At 57.7% G+C, this 16,765-nt stretch overlaps 2 protein-coding genes across 2 annotated transcripts; one reads left to right on the forward strand and one right to left on the reverse strand.

Annotated features, from left to right (window-relative positions):
* Window positions 1-757: 757 nt before the first annotated feature.
* On the reverse strand, window positions 758-5,798 carry LOC133766304 (olfactory receptor 2L3-like). The gene is given in 4 exon segments (XM_062199994.1): window positions 758-928; window positions 930-1,690; window positions 5,708-5,723; window positions 5,793-5,798. Coding segments are annotated over 4 exon segments (954 nt in total).
* A 365-nt stretch (window positions 5,799-6,163) lies between these two features.
* On the forward strand, window positions 6,164-14,721 carry LOC133766305 (ral-GDS-related protein-like). Its single transcript, XM_062199995.1, has 14 exons — window positions 6,164-6,220; window positions 6,372-6,434; window positions 7,513-7,566; window positions 7,768-7,961; window positions 9,171-9,364; window positions 9,503-9,771; window positions 10,414-10,629; window positions 10,962-11,065; window positions 11,511-11,580; window positions 12,840-12,914; window positions 13,323-13,397; window positions 13,928-13,960; window positions 14,315-14,436; window positions 14,658-14,721. Exons 1-14 carry the CDS (start codon window positions 6,164-6,166, stop codon window positions 14,719-14,721), a joined length of 1,590 nt encoding a protein of 529 aa, XP_062055979.1.
* The last annotated feature ends 2,044 nt before the right edge of the window (window positions 14,722-16,765 follow it).

Here is a 16,765-nt window from a genome sequence, read left to right on the forward strand (position 1 = left end):
CAGAACTGTGCGGCTGCGTGTGGACAGATTGCTCGGGGAGGGGTACAAGTCTGGGAAGAGACCCTCTGAGGTGTCAGGGAGGGCCTCACGGGAAGAGAGTGAACAGGGAGAGAAGCCCACGTGGCTGTCCAGGGACACAGTGGCCCCGGGGTGTGCAGTGCACTGACCCAGAGTCCGACCCTTCCCCTGCAAGGCAGGGAAGCTGGAGCCTGGAATGTGCATGTTTAGCTGTGGAGATCATGGCAGCTCATCGTGTGAGGCAAAGGCATACTCACATGACGCTGCCCTGAGAGTGCGCGCTCACGCCTCGAACGTGAACCCCGGTAGGTGCACCCCACACCTGGGGCTCAATAAGCCCCTTTCATGAGCATCTTGCACTACAGGAGATGCCATCAGGGTGCAGATTGGACTTTGGAATTAAAATGATTTGCTCTGCTAAATACCAGACACACTTGGCAAAGGTGAACCCATTTTGTGACCCCAGCATGGGTTCCTAATGTATTTGCAGGAACTTTAGAGATTTCAGAGCCGATTTAATGAAAACATGAAAGAATTTTAATAGGTTCCTGACTTGATAAGGCTCCAGGGATATTTACAACAAAAGCAAAGCAGCCTCCTGCAGAGGTCTGGGACTCACAGCCAAAACTTCATTCAGAAAGAACTCTCATCATGGTCTCCTGAAGCCGCGAGCACAGCCCGGTCCCCCAGCCCGGCCTCTGCTCTGCTCACCCCCACAGCCTGTCGCTGTCTCCGCTCCCTAGGAAGCCCCACACCTCCCCGCCAGCTTCCGGAGTGCAGCCAGCACCTCCTTGTTCCTCAGGCTGTAGATGAGGGGGTTCAGCATCGGGGTGAGCACGTTGCTGAACACAGACAGCGCCTGGTCCTGCTCTGGGCTGTGGGAAGAGGTGAAGCTCATGTAAATGAAGATGTTTGGGCGGGCGGAAGAAGAGACTCACCACCGTGAGGTGGGAGGAGCAGGTGGCCAGGACCTTCCGCCTGCCCTTGACGGAGCTCATGCGGAGCACAGCGAGGAAGATGAGCATGTAGGAGGCTGTGATGAGACCGAAGGGGACGACCAGCAGCACCACGCTGGTCACCACCACCACGGACTGATACACGGACGTGTCCTCGCAGGACAGCTTGATGAGGACAGGGACCTCGCAGAAGAAGTGCTGGATCTCCCGGGACCCACAGATGGGGAAGTGCAGAGGGTAAACTGTGTGAACCAAGGAGCTGGCCGAGCCTGCAACCCAACACCCAGCCACCATGTGCAGGCAGAACCTGGGGCTCATGATGGCGGGGTAGCGCAGTGGGTTGCACACAGCCACGTAGCGGTCATACGCCATGAGGGTCAGGATGAGGCACTCAGACATCCCCAGCAACAGGAAGAAGAAGCTCTGTGTCCCGCAGCCAACCCAGGAGATGCCCCTCTCCCCTGTGAAGAAGTTGGTGGCCATCTTGGGGACGATGGTGGAGGTCAGTGTCAGGTCGATGAGGGAGAGCTGGCTGAGCAGGACGTACATGGGCGTGTGCAGCCGGGCGTCCCCCAGGATCAGGACGATCAGAAGAGCGTTTCCCAGGAAGGCCAGGACGTAGACGAGGACCACGGCGGCATTGAGGAGCAGGGAGTGCCGGGACCCAGGGAAGAGCCCGGCCAGGAGGAAGTCCGTGGCCGAAGAGGCGTTCCCACCCACCATGCCGCTGCAGGCACAAGGGAGACCACAAGTGCCACCACCACGCGTGACAGACTCGTGTCAGTCTGGGGGCCAGCGTTCGAGAACCTTCCCCCCAGCTCCGGGTTCTCACATAGCCTTTGCCCGCATCTCAGGGAGAGCACTTTCCCGTGTCTCTTGAACAATCACCTGACTTGGTAAATACAGAATACTGGACACACGACCCACGCCAGCACTAACCGGCCTCTGCTGAGCTGAGTTCTTCCGATTTTCTTCTTTCTTTCTTCTTTCTAAGTTGGAGAATCCTGTAAATACGAACACCCATTTCTAGAAATACAGGCTTAAACTGCTACACACTGTTTATGTTAGCCGTGGGCCCTAGCTAAGAACTTTTGTGCATTGGAGCACAAATGAAGGAAATTCTAATCAGTTCTTTCAATTTGGCTTTATAAATTATAAATCAATTACTTGGTTACATCCTATGAAATATCCTACTGTTTGCTTTCCTCTTGTTGGGTAATTGTCCTTATGTTATACACAGGGTGACAGAAATTGCTAGACGCACAGAACTGCCAACCATCAGTGTTCTGAATTACTGACCGAGGAAAGCTCTGGGATTTAACAGAGAATCTGACATCTACAGTGACTGATGACATGTCTGTCCTGTGTCTCAGACACAGACCTGGAGCTCTGCCCAGTTGTCTCCGCGGCCCCTGGCCCTGCTGCACGCGCCGCTGCACCTCTGCTCTCTGCAGGTTGAGCAGCTCCAGGAGCGCAGCCGCCCGCACTTGCACAGGCACCTGCATGCAATGAACTTCTGGCGAGAGCCAGGCCTTTCCCTGGCAAGTCAGCTCACAGAAAGGTGGCCGCCCCACCCCAGCCTGGAGAGACAGTGCTGCCAGGCAGAAGTTTCCAGATGCTCAGCCTCCCGAACAGAGGGGCTCTGCTCAGCACGGGTCAAAACTCCCTGAAGTCCAGTCTGTTACTGCAGCCAGAGACCGGTAACGCAAAGCCACGCCCCCCTCGGTCTTACACTGGCTGTTCAGCTGGCCGTCTGTATTCACAGTACTGTGTGCGTTTTGGACAAAAGATCAGTTCAGAAGAAAAACCACTGCTTGGATTTGAGCCGTCAGTCCAGTGAACTACAAATGCGGCGGGACTGGCTGACCTTGCCGGTCAGCGACCATGAGCACAAATTTGCTGCACACCACACTCACATCAGTTCAGGGAGTGCCAGCAACGAGTGCGTGTGCAGCCTGCGTGGTCCACTCACTATCATAGCACACTTGCTGAGCGCTCACGAGGGCAGCAGTGACCCGGGACAGGGCCTAAGCAGATCAGAGGCCAGTGTGCAGCACTGCCCAGCACCAGCCCCTGCGGTGCCCCTTGACAGTGGCCGTCAGCACCTTTAACTGCCCTGTTCTGTAATCCTCCCCTCTCCAGACGCCACCTGTCCATCATAAGGCTGTGGGCTTACAACTCAGAGAATGCAACTGTCAAGTTTAGACACAGCCAACTAATGTTCAAACACTAAAAGCTGGAGCAAAGAAACATTCAAATGTGTCTAGCTCACTCCCACTTTAACTTAACGACATCAAACTTTTACTTTGTATCTTATAAATACACATTAACTCTGTGGGGACTGAAACCAGACCCTGACAGTGTTCTTTGAGTAGAAATGCAAACATCACAGCAAAGAACTCTGCATCACTTCATACAATAAAGCCTATTGCGCCATTAAATGATTTCAGCTGACTAAGCCTTTTTGGGGTCAGCTCTGCACATGTTTCTGTTACTTGCTTTGTAAACAAGAAGGCTGAGCTGTGGGAGGGAAGAGTGCGATGCTGTGTGCGTTAGCCTGTAGGCTGCACTGCAGTCTCCCAGGTCCTGACGACCTTCCGGGCTCCGGGCCCCTCTTGTTAGCGTGCTCGAGGTTGGGCTGTGAGGGCACAGACAGTGCAGACATCGACAAAGTCAGCAAACGGCCATAGCTCAGGAAGCAAACCACCACAAGCCACAGGATAAGTTCAACGGGTTGTCCTACCTGCTGACTGAGTTTGGGCACATGATGGTGCCCCGTGTTCTACTGGGTTTGGTCAGACAAGAGTACCGATCACACCACAACCCCTACCTTATACCCTCGACAAAAAACAGCTCAAAATGGATCAGGGATTTAAACATAAGACGAGAAACCGTAAAACCACTGGAGGAAAACACAGGGCAAGGACTCCAAGACATCGGCACAGGCAGTGGCTTTTTGGATCAGACTCCCCAAGTCCCAGCAATAAAGGCAAAAGTAGACAAATGGGAGTGCATAAAGCCAAGCAGCTTCTGTACAGCCCGGGAAAGTGAAGCGGGAGGAGAGAGCTGACAGAATGGGATCATATGTCTGCACACCTTGCGTCTGGATCTTTCACACAGAGCCCAAACAGAAATACCGATTCCAGGCAGACTTCCCCTCCACGCGGACTCTGAGCAGGCTGAGCCTAACACAGGCCTGGCCCAGCGCTGTGTTGCACGCATTGTATAGGGTGAACCAGCAGATGAACAATCTCTGTCTCTCTCTGTTACTCTGCTTTTCACATAAATTAATGAAATTAATCTTTAAAAAATAAAATAATGCACTGAGATACTTAAATATATATTTTAAGGCAATAAATATGCAAATGTAACTGAATATCTCTGAGGAGAAAGGGAAATAGGATCTGGAAAATATGAATTACTTTACCTGCAACTGTTTTCAATAAAACGTATAAAGCAAATAAAAAATAGAAGTTTCAGTAAAAACAGAATGTGACCAGTTCAGGAGGAGACAGAGCAGGAAACGTAAGACTACTGCAGTGCCAGGATCCCATTTGGACACTGGTTCAAGTCCCGGCTATCTACTTCCGCTACTGCTCTATGGCCTGGGAAGGCAATAGAAGATGGCCCAAGTCCTTGGGCCCCTGCACCCATGTGGAAGACCCAGAAGAAGCTCCTGGCTCCTGGTCAGATTGGAGCAGCTCCAGCTGTTGCGGCCATTTGGAGTGAACCAGCAGATGGAAGACCTCTCTGTCTCTACCTCTGCCTCTCTGTAACTCTGCCTTCAAATAAATACATAAATCTTAAAAAAAAAAAAGATTGGTGGAAAGAATTGTGGAAAGACCCCTGATGGCTACAGGTTTCCGATGGCTCTGACACACTGCCGTTGGCGGGGTCAGGGTCTGGAGAGCAGTGGGGCTCCGTGGCAAGCAGGCCAGACTTTGCAGCGTGGGGCTGAAGGTCCTGGGAGAGGACCCGTGTGGTGCTCAGGAGCCCGCTGAAGCTGACACTCGTGTTTGAAGGCTTGGGGGTGTCTGAGACGTGGGAAGGCAGCTCTGTCCTTACAGCAGGACAGAGAGCAAACACTGGTTCCAGCTCAGAGATTTTGACTGGGGGGCAGCGTCTGAGCATAGGAACAACCAGGACCAGACCCGACTCAGGATGGAGGGCCACCCTTGTGGAGTGGAGAAGACCCTGGCCCAGGCTGGGCTTCCACGAGTCACTCAGACTCCAGGTGATGCCATGACCTTGCCACCAGTTCCACCATTCACTCTCAGCATTCTAAATAAAAGCTCACACAGGAGCTGGTGCTGTGCTCTAGCAGGTAAAGCCACCGCCTGCTGTGCCAGCATCCCATAGGGGTGCCGCTTTGTGGCTCAGCTGTGCCACTTCTGATTCAGCTCCGTGCTAATGCGCCTGGGAAAGCAGCAGAAGATGGCCTAAGAACTTAGGGTGCGCCTAAGACACTGCCCTTGGCTTTCCTCACTGACCTTAGCTTGGATTTTAGGGGCCTTCTTAGAAGCAGGCTACTGTCTTTGGGAAATGATAGGAAAAGGAGGTTTAGACTCCAGCTGAGTGCCCTTCAGCCTGGGATCCTGACCCCATCCAGGTCTCCCAGGCACTGAGGGATGGGGCTGTGTTTGCAGAATTGTGCACAGTCAAGGGGATGGCATCGGGGCAAGAGAGGAACAGTCAGCAGCCCAGAGGGCCTTGGGAGCTCTTCCTGCTGGAAGGGTCCATGTCCTGGACCTGGAGGAAGTGACCTCACTTCCTTGGTGACGGGCCACAACAGAACATGGAACTCTGGTAACCAGGCACCCACATTGTAGTGGTAGCCATTGCCAGCTCACTTGATAGGAAGCGTTGCAGGGAGAACTATGTTCCCTTGCTGCTGCCCTTCAAGGCGAGGCTCTGGCCGAGCCAAAGCCCAGAATGAAGGTCTCTTCCAGCGTGTAACACGCTGGCTGAGCTCTCACTATGGACGCCTGTGGCCACGGGGGAGGAGGCAGCCACAGGTAACAGGGTTTAGCAGCCCTGGGAAATCCCGGCCAGGCCCAGAGTCTCTGGTGACCCCGCGTGGGCTGTCCTCCCAACCCCATGAAGGGGACAAGAGGAGGGGCCCTTCCTGCACAGCACCAGGATTCAGGCATTGGACGAGGGTTGTGGTGTTGTCCGTACCCATTCCAGGGATGGAGCGGATGGGAAAGTGGGTGTTGGGGGCCATTTTGTCTACTCAGGGGTTCCACGTGAGTTCTCCTGTGTCACCTGGAGTCCTCCTGGCTGGGGGTATACCCAGATGTCCCTCCGTATGTGACCTGGGGAGTGGAAATACTCACAGGGGTGTCTCCTGTGGGACACTGACGCCTTCGGGCCTGGCTCCGGGCACTCTGTTTGCAGGGCTCCACGCTGGAGATCAGCAATGATTCCCATGAGGAACTCATCTTCTCAGGCAATGGACAGGTGCGTCAGGCCAACAGCCGTGGACAGTGCTGGGCTGGGCTGAGGGAGGGGCCTAGGGAGATACACAGGTGGGGACTCAAGATGACCAGGCTGGGCCGAGGACCAGAGCCTGGATATAGGCACCTCTGGGCCCCGTCCTGGTGTTTCCCACCCGAGTGACTGACCCCAGTCTCGTTCCTAAGAGATCTCACTCCTTTGCTGCCCACAGACAGCTGGGTTATGGCAACCCCATGTTGGGTACTGGTGGGATGTTCAGGGGACAGGTTACTACTGGTACCCTGGATACGAAGTCAAGAGCGTCCACGTGTGTGACAGCAATGGGTTCCCCCCCAGCCCAGGAATCCCGGGCAGGGGTCAGCTCCACTGTGCTTCATGACCTCCCCACAACCCACGACAGAGAACCCAAACCCCACACACAGGGTGAGGCTTACACAAGAGAGAGAGAGAGAGAGAGAGAGAGAGAGAGAGAGAGAGAGAGAGAGACTACTCCATGCATGTGTCAGCAGCATGTCCCTGGGTCTCAGCCCTGGAGCCCCCACCCATCTTCATCCTGTTCCATGAGAAAGGACATTTGTCCTGTGGCTCAGAGGGGATTCCAGTGCTTGTCCCCAGCTGCCCTGCTGCAGGTCACGGCCTCAGAGAGCGCCCCTGGAGCCTGGTCTGCTGGACAGTCACAGCCCAGGGCCCCACACGAGGGCGGCCCTCACACAGGAGTTTGCACACAGTGCTGGGGGCTGGATGTCCCTGTCTCCTGCTTGTGCATGTCCATCTCCGTTCCCGTGTTCTCGTGTTCTCCTGTGCTTCTCTGTGTCCTTGTCCCCTCTCCTTATCAGCACGGCAGTCCTGGGGCCCACTCCATGGCCTGGCCTAACGTCCATCAACTCCTCAGGAGTGCATGGCACATGCAACCACACTCAGGGACCCAGGTGTCAGAGCATCACCGTCACTCTCACAGGAGCTAATGCCCTGCTGAGACAGAGGCCCAGACAGCACATTCTGGGAGAGGGGCTGAGGTGTCCTCCTGGAGCAGCCATGGTCAAATCACCGTGCAGAAGGGCTGTGGCCGGGACACCGCCAGCTGCCATCTCTGCACTGCTGCCTCCAGCTGCTGGCCTCCCTGAGGGGATACTCTGCTCTCCCCACTCTCCCACACTGCTCTGTATGTGGCCAACAAAGTCACTCTGGGCCTTTCATGCCCAACCCCCCAGGGATGTGAGCGGTCACCTGCTACAGCTGGTTGCCCTCTGTGAGGGGGTCTTCTCCCAGCCCAGACTCCCGTGGTTGGGGGTCCCTGGAGCCTCCTCTGACTCCTGTCCCTGCTGGTCCTCCCTAGTTTGGAGGTGTGTCCACACTGCACCTGGCAGAGGTCTGCCCCCTGCGGAGCCTGCAGCCAGGCACCAAGGCGAAGCTGGAGGAGTCCCTGGTCCCGGCCTCCCCAGGAAGAACCATCGCTTACCTGTCCACTTTGCTGTGCTCATATGGTGACTTCAGCACTGTTCCGTATTTCCTGGACCAGATATTCCACAGGTGAGCGTCTGTGCCCTCCAGGCACAGGGGCCTCTGCTGCCCCCTAGCCGTGGCTCTCTGTGCCTGCGTGCTCCTCTGAGAAGTGGGTGGTGTGGGTGTGAGCCTCAGGGGTTGTACAGGGACCATGTGACTGCAGACATGGCAGGGGCCTGGTGCCTGCTCCGTGGCCAGGGCTGCTGGCACTGCGCTCATCCCTCTTCTTCTGGTCTCTGCACCCTCGGGACTCAATAGCCCACGGCACTCGAGGTTTGGAAAACCCCACAGAGAGCAGCCCTGCCTTCCCATCTGTAAAGGAGGCCTCCCAGCCCCAGTCCCTGATACAGACAGAGCAGGGCCCGGGCACTGGGTGTTGGGCCCAGGCCCCTCAGCTCTCTGGCAAGGGTCCGTGTGGGGTTCATCCCCACAGCACGTGAATATTAAACACTCTGGGCAGTCACTTTGCAGACACGTGTCACAGCTCAGCGAGCAAAGCAGACAGCATTCCCGGGGCCTCATGACCTGGGAGGACCAGACTCTCCCAGCTGAACGCCTGCCCGGGTCCTTTCCACAGGGTCAGAGGGGAGAGGATCGTCCTCCCATGGTCTTGCCAGGATGTCAGAGCCCAGGCCCCACTAGGACGTCACGGACTGTGGGTCCAGTCGGAGGCCTTCTGTCCCTGCCAACTGTGGGAGCAAAATGTGGGCTGTGGCTGGGGAGGGACAGACAGGATGTGGATCTCCCACTTCCTGTGACTCCTCTTAGAGCACCGAGGCCCGGGGACTCCCCACGAAGGAAAGGAGAACAGAGCTGGGAAGGGGGTCCCAGACCTGCAAAGGAGAGAGGATGCTAGGGCGCAGAGCAGCCAGGGGTCCATAGCCAGGACAGGTGCTTCCCAGCTCCACCCATGCTCCCGGCCCCCTCCCCAGGATGCCAAGACCTACAGAGGTCCTAGATACCTGCTCCTAAGTCTGCCTGGAGCCTCTGTGCTGAGCACCAGGGGCCCTCCCCTCAGGAAAGAAGGTCCCTGGGAGGCTGTCACCACGGGTGTGCACCAGCCCTGTTGACCAGGTCTGCCACGGCCAGGACAGCCCAGGAGGGCTTGGAGGGTGGGTCATGCTCTGGACAGGCTGAGGCATGCCCAGGGCCCCAGAGCCACAGAGGGGCCCCTGGCAGTGCAGTGTGGTGGCCAAGGCCAGCCTCTGACCCCGCTGCCCTTGCTTGTGTCCCCAGCAACATGGCTTCCTTCCTGGGACGCTGCAGAGACCTGTACGAGGCAGAGCTCCATGGCCACACCAGCCTTCCACTGCTGAAGATGAAGGTGGGCTGCAAGCCTGTCAGCCTGCCTGGAGGAGACCTGGGGACCCAGGTGTATTTTCTGTATGCCCTGCCCGGACACGCCCAGCGCCCTGAGGCCACAGCAGACGGTGAGGGGCAGCGCAGTCTGCAGGTCTCTCAGGGGTGGTGTTTGGGGCTGGACTCCCCTTCCAGGCGGTGCGACCCCTCGGGGTTTGCAGAGGCCACTGGAAGGTGATTCACGTTGGCGACCCTTTCTCTTCTTCCAGCTCCCGCTCTGCGTGCAGGGCCACCACCCTTCCGCGCACTGGCTCTCGAGCCAGCTGCAGCACCGCTGGCTCAGCCAGGACCTGCTCCAGAGCCAGGGCCAGCTTCCCCACGGGGCCTGCCCCCATGCGCACAGTCAGCACCAGGGCCAGCTCCACAGGCCTCCTCTGGATGGGCTGGGCCTGCAGAGGAGCTGCCTGGGGCGGAGATGGTTGACATCACCGCCTTCTCCCCCAGGACGATGGCAGAACAGCTCACGCTTCTGGATGCGGTGAGCAGCCGGCTCTGCTGGGCAGGGCCAGGACCACGGCGTCCCTGTGGCAGCTGGCGTCCCACACAAGCCCTGGCCAGAGTCAGCCCAGGCTCCATGTCAGCCCCAGTGTGACCTGGGCTCGTTTCTCATGTCCTAACCCACCTGTCCCCTGTGGACAGCAGAGATGGGGCACACTCATGCCAGGTGCTCAGAGCGGCAGACAGAAAGCTGGGCACGGTGTGGCCCGGAGGTGGTGGAGGGCACTCACTGTGGTGCAGCCAGGCCCCTGTCCCTGCCAGTCTGCCCAGAATGCCTTACCTGTCTCAGCACTGATTAGGCTTCAGAGTTGGACGGGGTCCCAGAGCAGACACACAAACAGAGCCCCTTGGTGTAGCTGCCACAGGGAGGTGCGCTGGGATGGGACAAGGAGCATAGGGCTGATGGTGATGGGCCGAGGGATGGGGAGTTGGCCAGGATGCCCGGGAGAAAACACCTCTGTGTCTTCTCTCCAAGAATGGGCTCTGGGCCATGGGGCTCTGGGCACCCTCAGTGGGCTGCTGCTCCCACTGCTGTGAGCCCCATGCACAGCATCCTGGGAGTGTGGGCACCGGTGCACTCTGAGTGGGGGTGGCTATGCCCATGGGTCACTCTCCTCCCCAGGAGCTGTTCCAGAAGGTCGTGCCCTTCCACTGCCTGGGCTCCGTCTGGACCAAGAGCAGCAAGAGAGGCAAGGAACACCTGGCCTCCACTGTCCATGCCACCGTCCAGCAGTTCAACTGCGTGACAAATTGTGTAGTAACCACATGCTTGGGGGACCCCAGCAGGAAGGCCACGGACAGGGCCCGTGTGGTGGAGCACTGGATCAAGGTGGCCAAGGTCAGCTGCGGGCAACCAGGGCCCTTGCTCCCTGCACTCTGGGAATGGCCACTTTGCTCTATCAGCCCATGGGAATACAACCTGTGGCTGAAGACCCTGCACAGACCCTGGGCCCTTCCTGGCAGGGAGGGGCCTGACCTGACTCACTTCCCCCAGGGGTGCATGCTCACCTGCCACCTGAACCTCCGTGTGGGTTGAACCCAATCCTCTCCCTGTGAGGGTGGCCATGGTTCCCTTGTGCCTTCCTGTGGCTCCGTGGGCATCTGATGCAGGAGGGGGACGTCAGCCCAGGGGATCCAGGTGACTTCTCCCTCATCCGCTCTGCTCTCCAGGAGTGCCAGACCCTCAGGAACGTTTCCTCGGCCCATGCCATCCTCACTGCTCTACAGACCTCCCCAATTTGTCGCCTGCAAGAGACGTGGGGAGAAGTCTCCAGGTGGGTGCCTTCTCCCACAGGAGCACCAGGGTGTACCTGGGACCCTAGGACTCAGCACTAACCCCATGATCTGGGAGGGGCCAGACGTGGACTCTAAGGGGAGGCATGGGGAACGTCACCTTCGAGACCCCTAGACCTTCTGCCTCATGTTTGCCTCAGGATGCTATTTGCTTTGCTGTCAGGCACCAGTTCTTGAATAGTGCTCCTGGGCAGCACCGGAGCTCCCTGTGCAGGTGAACGTGAGGCAGAACGGTGCTGCTCCGTGGAGGGGAGGGGCCCAGGAGAACCACTTGAGCTTCCCCCGTCCCCTGGGCCCCAGGGCTTCGGGAACTCAGTGGAAACTCACCTGGGCCGTGTGCATCCTCCTTGCTCTCGAGCAAAGGGAGCTGCACTCACCACCCTCCCATCACACCGAGTGGCTCCTCCTGGTTTCCCATCTCCACAGGAAAAGCTGCAAAAAATTTGAGCGCCTGTGTGAGAAGGACAATGGCTTGAGCAGGGATCGGCTCACCAAGGTAGGGGGCTGGGAAGTGGGGTAAGTGTTTGGGGGTAGGGTGAGGGGTGGAGTGAGGGCCTGGGGCAGGGGTGGTGTTGGCCGGCAGGACAGGCTCTGTGCGCCTGACCCCACCCGGGCTGTGTGGCAGAGTGGCAGGAAGGACTTCCCTCCTTCCACAGGGTGACCTCGGTTCCTCACAAAGCCAGGCCCTGCCTGGGATCTGCCTGCCCAGGACCTGCATGGGGAAGGCCACCCGCCTGCACTGGGGAGGGGGGAACTGAACACGGGTGTCCCAGGGCCCGTGGTCCATGGTTTCCGAGCATCAGGTGCAGTGGGCACATGAGAAACAGATGCACCTGTGGCTGTGATGCCCGTCCTGCCCTGACCCACTGCCCATCGCCTGAGGTCCTGGGATTCTCACCCTGCCCAGGGCAATGACATCATCTGCAGGTAGACGAGGAGAAGCTCCTGAGGCCTCCTCACACATGCCTGGTGGCTCTGTCCTGACCACAGCTCAATGCCTTCCACCTAAGGGAGGAAGCAAAGTGTCGCCACCCAGAGCCTGTGCAGGCCCTGCCTGTCACTCAGAGATGATCCCTGGGGGCCACGCCCTGAGTGGCAGGGGAGATGTGCAGCAGAAGCTGTGGTTCGTCCTTGACCCTGCTGGGGGTGGGGGGAGCACCCAGTGGGGCTGGGTGGCCAGCACCTATCAGCCAGGCCTCCTGAGACCACCTGGCCCTCTCCCTCCATGGCTGTGCCTGGCCAGGGACCAGGACACAGAGAGCCTTGATGGACTCCTGGCCAGGGGTGCAGCTGGGGTTGTGGTGAAGCAGTGGGGTGCCAGTCGGCTGGGGGCAGGGCAGGCTCTCCTGTGTGGCCCTGGGCTGGTCACTGCCCATGGCCTCTGATTTCTCATGTAGAGGATGGGGCTGGTGAGCCTGTTGTGCAGAGCTCACGGGGGTCGGTGAGGCACCAGGAAGGGTGATGTGTGGTGCAGGGCCTGGCCTTCCTCCCAGGGGACAGTGAGGAGGAGGAGGGCAGAGGTAGGATGCTGAGTCAGGACAGCTGTGGGGGGGGGCACCCAGCACCCTCACTAGCCAAGGAGCAGACCCAGGGAGGCCCCTTGCTCAAGGTGCCCCCAGTGAGGGTGGGAGCCACAGCATCCAGACAGAGTGCACTTGGGGGAGGGGCTCAGACATGCAGGGCCCTAGCAGAGGGCCCAGGTGTGGGCAGGGGTGGCAAGGACAGGCCCTATGACCCTGACCTTGATCCTGGCAGAAGGGGGCCTTCAAGCTTGCTGCCCGGGAGCAGAATCCACAGAGAGCCCAGATGAGGCTGCGGAAACAACAGAAGGTGCGTGTGCCCGGGCGAGGGGACTCCTCCGTCACACCGGGGCCCGAGCCAAGGAGCAGGGCTAACACCTCCAGCCCTCCCTGCGGTCCCCACACTGCCTCAGTGGCCTCCACCGGAGAGACCAGAGCCAGGGCCTGGGGCAGCTGGGCTCTCAGTGCACTTGGGGCTGAGGTGGCGCTGGTCGAAACAGGGCCTGTGTGCCCTTGGACATCCCAGCAGGAGTCCTAGGGGTGCCTGCTGTCCTGGGAGTAGCTGGGAGGATGGAGAATGGGGGAGGCTGCCAAGGTCCTGGAGGGCTCCCGGGGGGAGACATGAGCCAGGGTCCAGGAGCTGGGGTGGAGGGGTCTCTGGGGCAGGGCTTGGGTGGCACCTGAGAGCAGGTGCTCATCACCACCCCCTGCGGCACAGGGAGTCGTCCCCTTTCTTGGCACTTACCTGAAATACCTGGTGATGTTGGACACTGTGATGGGGGACTCTGTGCATGTGAGTGATCCTGGGGCAGGTGGGGTGGGCCCAGGTCCCTGAGGCTGGCGGGGGGAGGTGCGGGGAGAGCCTGTACTGCATTCTTAGCCTTCTGCGCTGCCAGCCCTTCTCCTGAACCTCACAGCCGTCCCTGGGGCTGGGGCTTCACTGCCTCTGCCCTGTGAGTGTCGGGGCCTCCAACTGGGTGCCCCTCCCTCTCCTGGAGGGACAAAGCTACACAAGGTCTTGGCTGAGCCTCCTTGGCCTCCCCCTTGGGTAGGCTCCATGGGCAGGAGAGAAATTGGGCCCAGCAAGGTCAGGAAGCACTGACATGGCCAAGCACCCTCGCCCATCCCAGCCTCTGTTTCCCTCCTGTCACCAGGCAGGGTGAGAACAGCAGGTGCCTGAGCCTCAGCTGCCAGGTCCCCTCTCCAGAGCTCACCCAGATCCTTGTCCTTTCCCACCCGCATCCCCTTGACGGCCTCATGAAGGGGAGGGTCGGGGCTGGGCCTGGCTGGGGGCAGTTCTGATGGACTCTGTCTGCCTTCCAGCAGGCTGACTTCAGCTTCGAGAAACTGAATAAGGTGAGCAGCTGTGGCCTCACTCAGGGCAGGAGGGCACTGGGGGTCACAGGTGGTCCTGTTCAGGACCCCCATGCATCATCCCTGCAGCTTTGCTCTATTAGGAGGGCTGGGTGCACATGAGGGGGAGACCCATCCCTAGGGTGGGTGCGGGTAGAGGACTGGAATCAAGGAGAAGCCCCTGGGGAGGGGCTGTTGGCACCCCTGTTGAAGGCCAGGGTGCGGCCTGCATGGGCTGGATTGGAGGAGGCCTCTTTAGAGGAAACACCCAGAACCCCGCGGCCCCTCCCCTACCAGGTCCCCACAGCGTTCCCAGCCCAGGCGCTGACCGTGTCCTGTGTGCCCCTCTGTCCCCAGGAAATTAAAGTCCTGCAAGAAATCCAACTGCTGCAGGTGGCAGCGAGCAATTATTATTTTAAGCGTGATGAGGAGTTTGGCGTGTGGTTCCGGTCTGTGGAGTATCTCACTGAGAAGGAGAGGTGAGTGATGGGCAGGAATTGGGTGAAGCCCAGGGGTGTTGGGGGTGGGGAGGGCTCTCCCTGCTGTGCAGCTGGGGGAGCACCGTCCAGGCCCCCTGGTGGCAGCAGGCCCTGTCCTATGGGCACTGCTGGCCCCCAGGACTGCAGCTCCTGGGCAGGCCCTGGGAGGGAGGCCTGAGCTGAGGCTCTTGGTGGACTCATGGCTGTGCTCTCTCCGTTAGCTACGCCCTGTCCCGCCAGCTGGAGCCCTCTGCCAAGAGGCCCGCAGCAGCCTCAAGGCCATGAACACCATTGTGATGCCCTTGTGACCGAGTGCTGGGACCTCAGGGGCAGATCTGAGCTCATTGGGAGCCTGGTGCCTGGGACAGTGGCCTCCCTGCTGTGAAGCTGAGGCCTGCGTTGTGTCAGTTTAATTGCCCCTCTTATGTTCTCTCCTTTCCCCCATTGAACTATAGTCACTGTTAGTAGCAGCTCCCTGTTAGAGTTTTATTAAAGTTAATGTAAATATGTTGCACCATGAGTTTCATGCTTCCTCGTCATCGCTTCCCCGTAACTGAGGTTGTGAGCGGTGTTCCACCGTGCAAATGCGCCGTGGGCATGGGCCCCTCCTAGTTGCGGCTCCTGGAGCTGCACCTCGCTGGGTGAGGTTCCCTGAGGTTCTTCTCCTAAGAGGCGCTGGCAGATCACTTGGTGCCTGGTGTAAAAATCCTGCCTGGCTCCTCTTGCACTTTCTGCCCTGGGTTTAGGATGTTGGGTGCAGCCTGGCCTGGCCTGGCTGTGGTGGGCATATGGGAGGTGAACCAGCAGATGGAAGGTCTCTCTATCTCTGTGTTTGCCTTCCAAATAAATAAAAGAGGGGCTGGTGCTGTGGCATGGTGGGTAAAGCTATCACCTGCAGTGCTGGCATCAGGGGTGTGTTCGAGTCCCGGCTGCTCTCCTTCTAATCCAGTCTCTGCTATGGCCTGGGAAAACAGTGTGGGATGGCCCCAGTCCTTGGGCCCCTGCACCTACGCAGGAGACCCAGAAGAAACTCTGGCTCCTGGCATCTGATCAGCCCAGCTCCAGCCATTGTGGCCATTTGGGGAGTGCACCAGCAAATGGAAGACCTCTCTCTCTCTGCCTCTACCTCTAGCTTTCAAACAAACAAATCTTTTTTTAAAACTTTTATTTATTGAATATAAATTTGCAAAGTACAGCTTATGGATGACAATGGCTTCCCCCCCCCCCCATAACTTCCCTCCCACCCCCAACCCTCCCCTTTCTCGCTCCTTCTCCCCTTCCATTCACATCGAGATTCATTTTCATTTCTCTTATATACAGAAGATCAGTTTAGTATATTTTAAGTGAAGATTTCAACAATTTGCAGCCACATAGAAACACAAAGTGAAAAATACTGTTTGAGTACTAGTTGTAGCATTAAATCACAATGTACAGCACATTAAGGACCAAGATCCTACATGAGGAATAAGTGCACAGTGACTCCTGTTGTTGACTTAACAATTTGACACTCTTGTTTATGGTCTCAGTAATCTCCCTAGGCTCCAGTCATGACAAACAAACAATTCTTTAAAAAATAAAGAAAAAAATAGGCCGGCGCCGCGGCTCACTAGGCTAATCCTCCGCCTTGCGGCGCTGGCACCCCGGGTTCTAGTCCCGGTCGGGGCACCGATCCTGTCCCGGTTGCCCCTCTTCCAGGCCAGCTCTCTGCTGTGGCCAGGGAGTGCAGTGGAGGATGGCCCAAGTTCTTGGGCCCTGTACCCCATGGGAGACAAGGATAAGCACCTGGCTCCTGCCATCGGAACAGCGCGGTGCGCTGGCCGCAGCGCGCCTACCGCGGCAGCCATTGGAGGGTGAACCAACGGCAAAAAGGAAGACCTTTCTCTCTCTGTCTCCCTCTACTGTCCACTCTGCCTGTCAAAAAACAAAACAAAACAAAACAAAAAAGAAAAACAAAACAAAAAACACACATTTAAAAAAAAAGAAGAAAATAAAAAAATAAAAAGCATATTAGATGGAATGTAAAAATACTACCACAATGTCATAATGCTTTATCAAAAGTTTGTTTTGATATCTGTACCACTACGGGACACACTAATGGCTAGTATCCCTAAGACATCCAGATGAATGTGTTGCCTGCTTTTCACAGGAACAAGCCGTCTGTTCCTGGAAATAATGGACACACTAAGGGCTGGGCTTCCTGGCAGCAGGTGCCCCTTCCTGACAGTTGCTTTGTTTTCTCATTTTCCCTCTTCTCTGTATTAACTGTTCTATGTCTCCGCATTTTCACTGGAACTTGCATCTTCAACCTCTGAGGCGACAGCAGTGCTGC

Source organism: Lepus europaeus, chromosome 9, assembly GCF_033115175.1.
Source record: "Lepus europaeus isolate LE1 chromosome 9, mLepTim1.pri, whole genome shotgun sequence".
NCBI lineage: Eukaryota > Metazoa > Chordata > Mammalia > Lagomorpha > Leporidae > Lepus > Lepus europaeus.

Excerpts from the sequence above, each read along its gene's own strand:
- LOC133766305 (XM_062199995.1), top strand. The coding sequence starts at position 6,164 with ATGGAGCGGATGGGAAAGTGGGTGTTGGGGGCCATTTTGTCTACTCAG. Across the intron at positions 9,365-9,502 it reads CCCTGAGGCCACAGCAGACG|CTCCCGCTCTGCGTGCAGGG; the intron begins GTGAGGGGCAGC and ends CTCTTCTTCCAG. Across the intron at positions 13,398-13,927 it reads TGATGGGGGACTCTGTGCAT|CAGGCTGACTTCAGCTTCGA; the intron begins GTGAGTGATCCT and ends TCTGCCTTCCAG.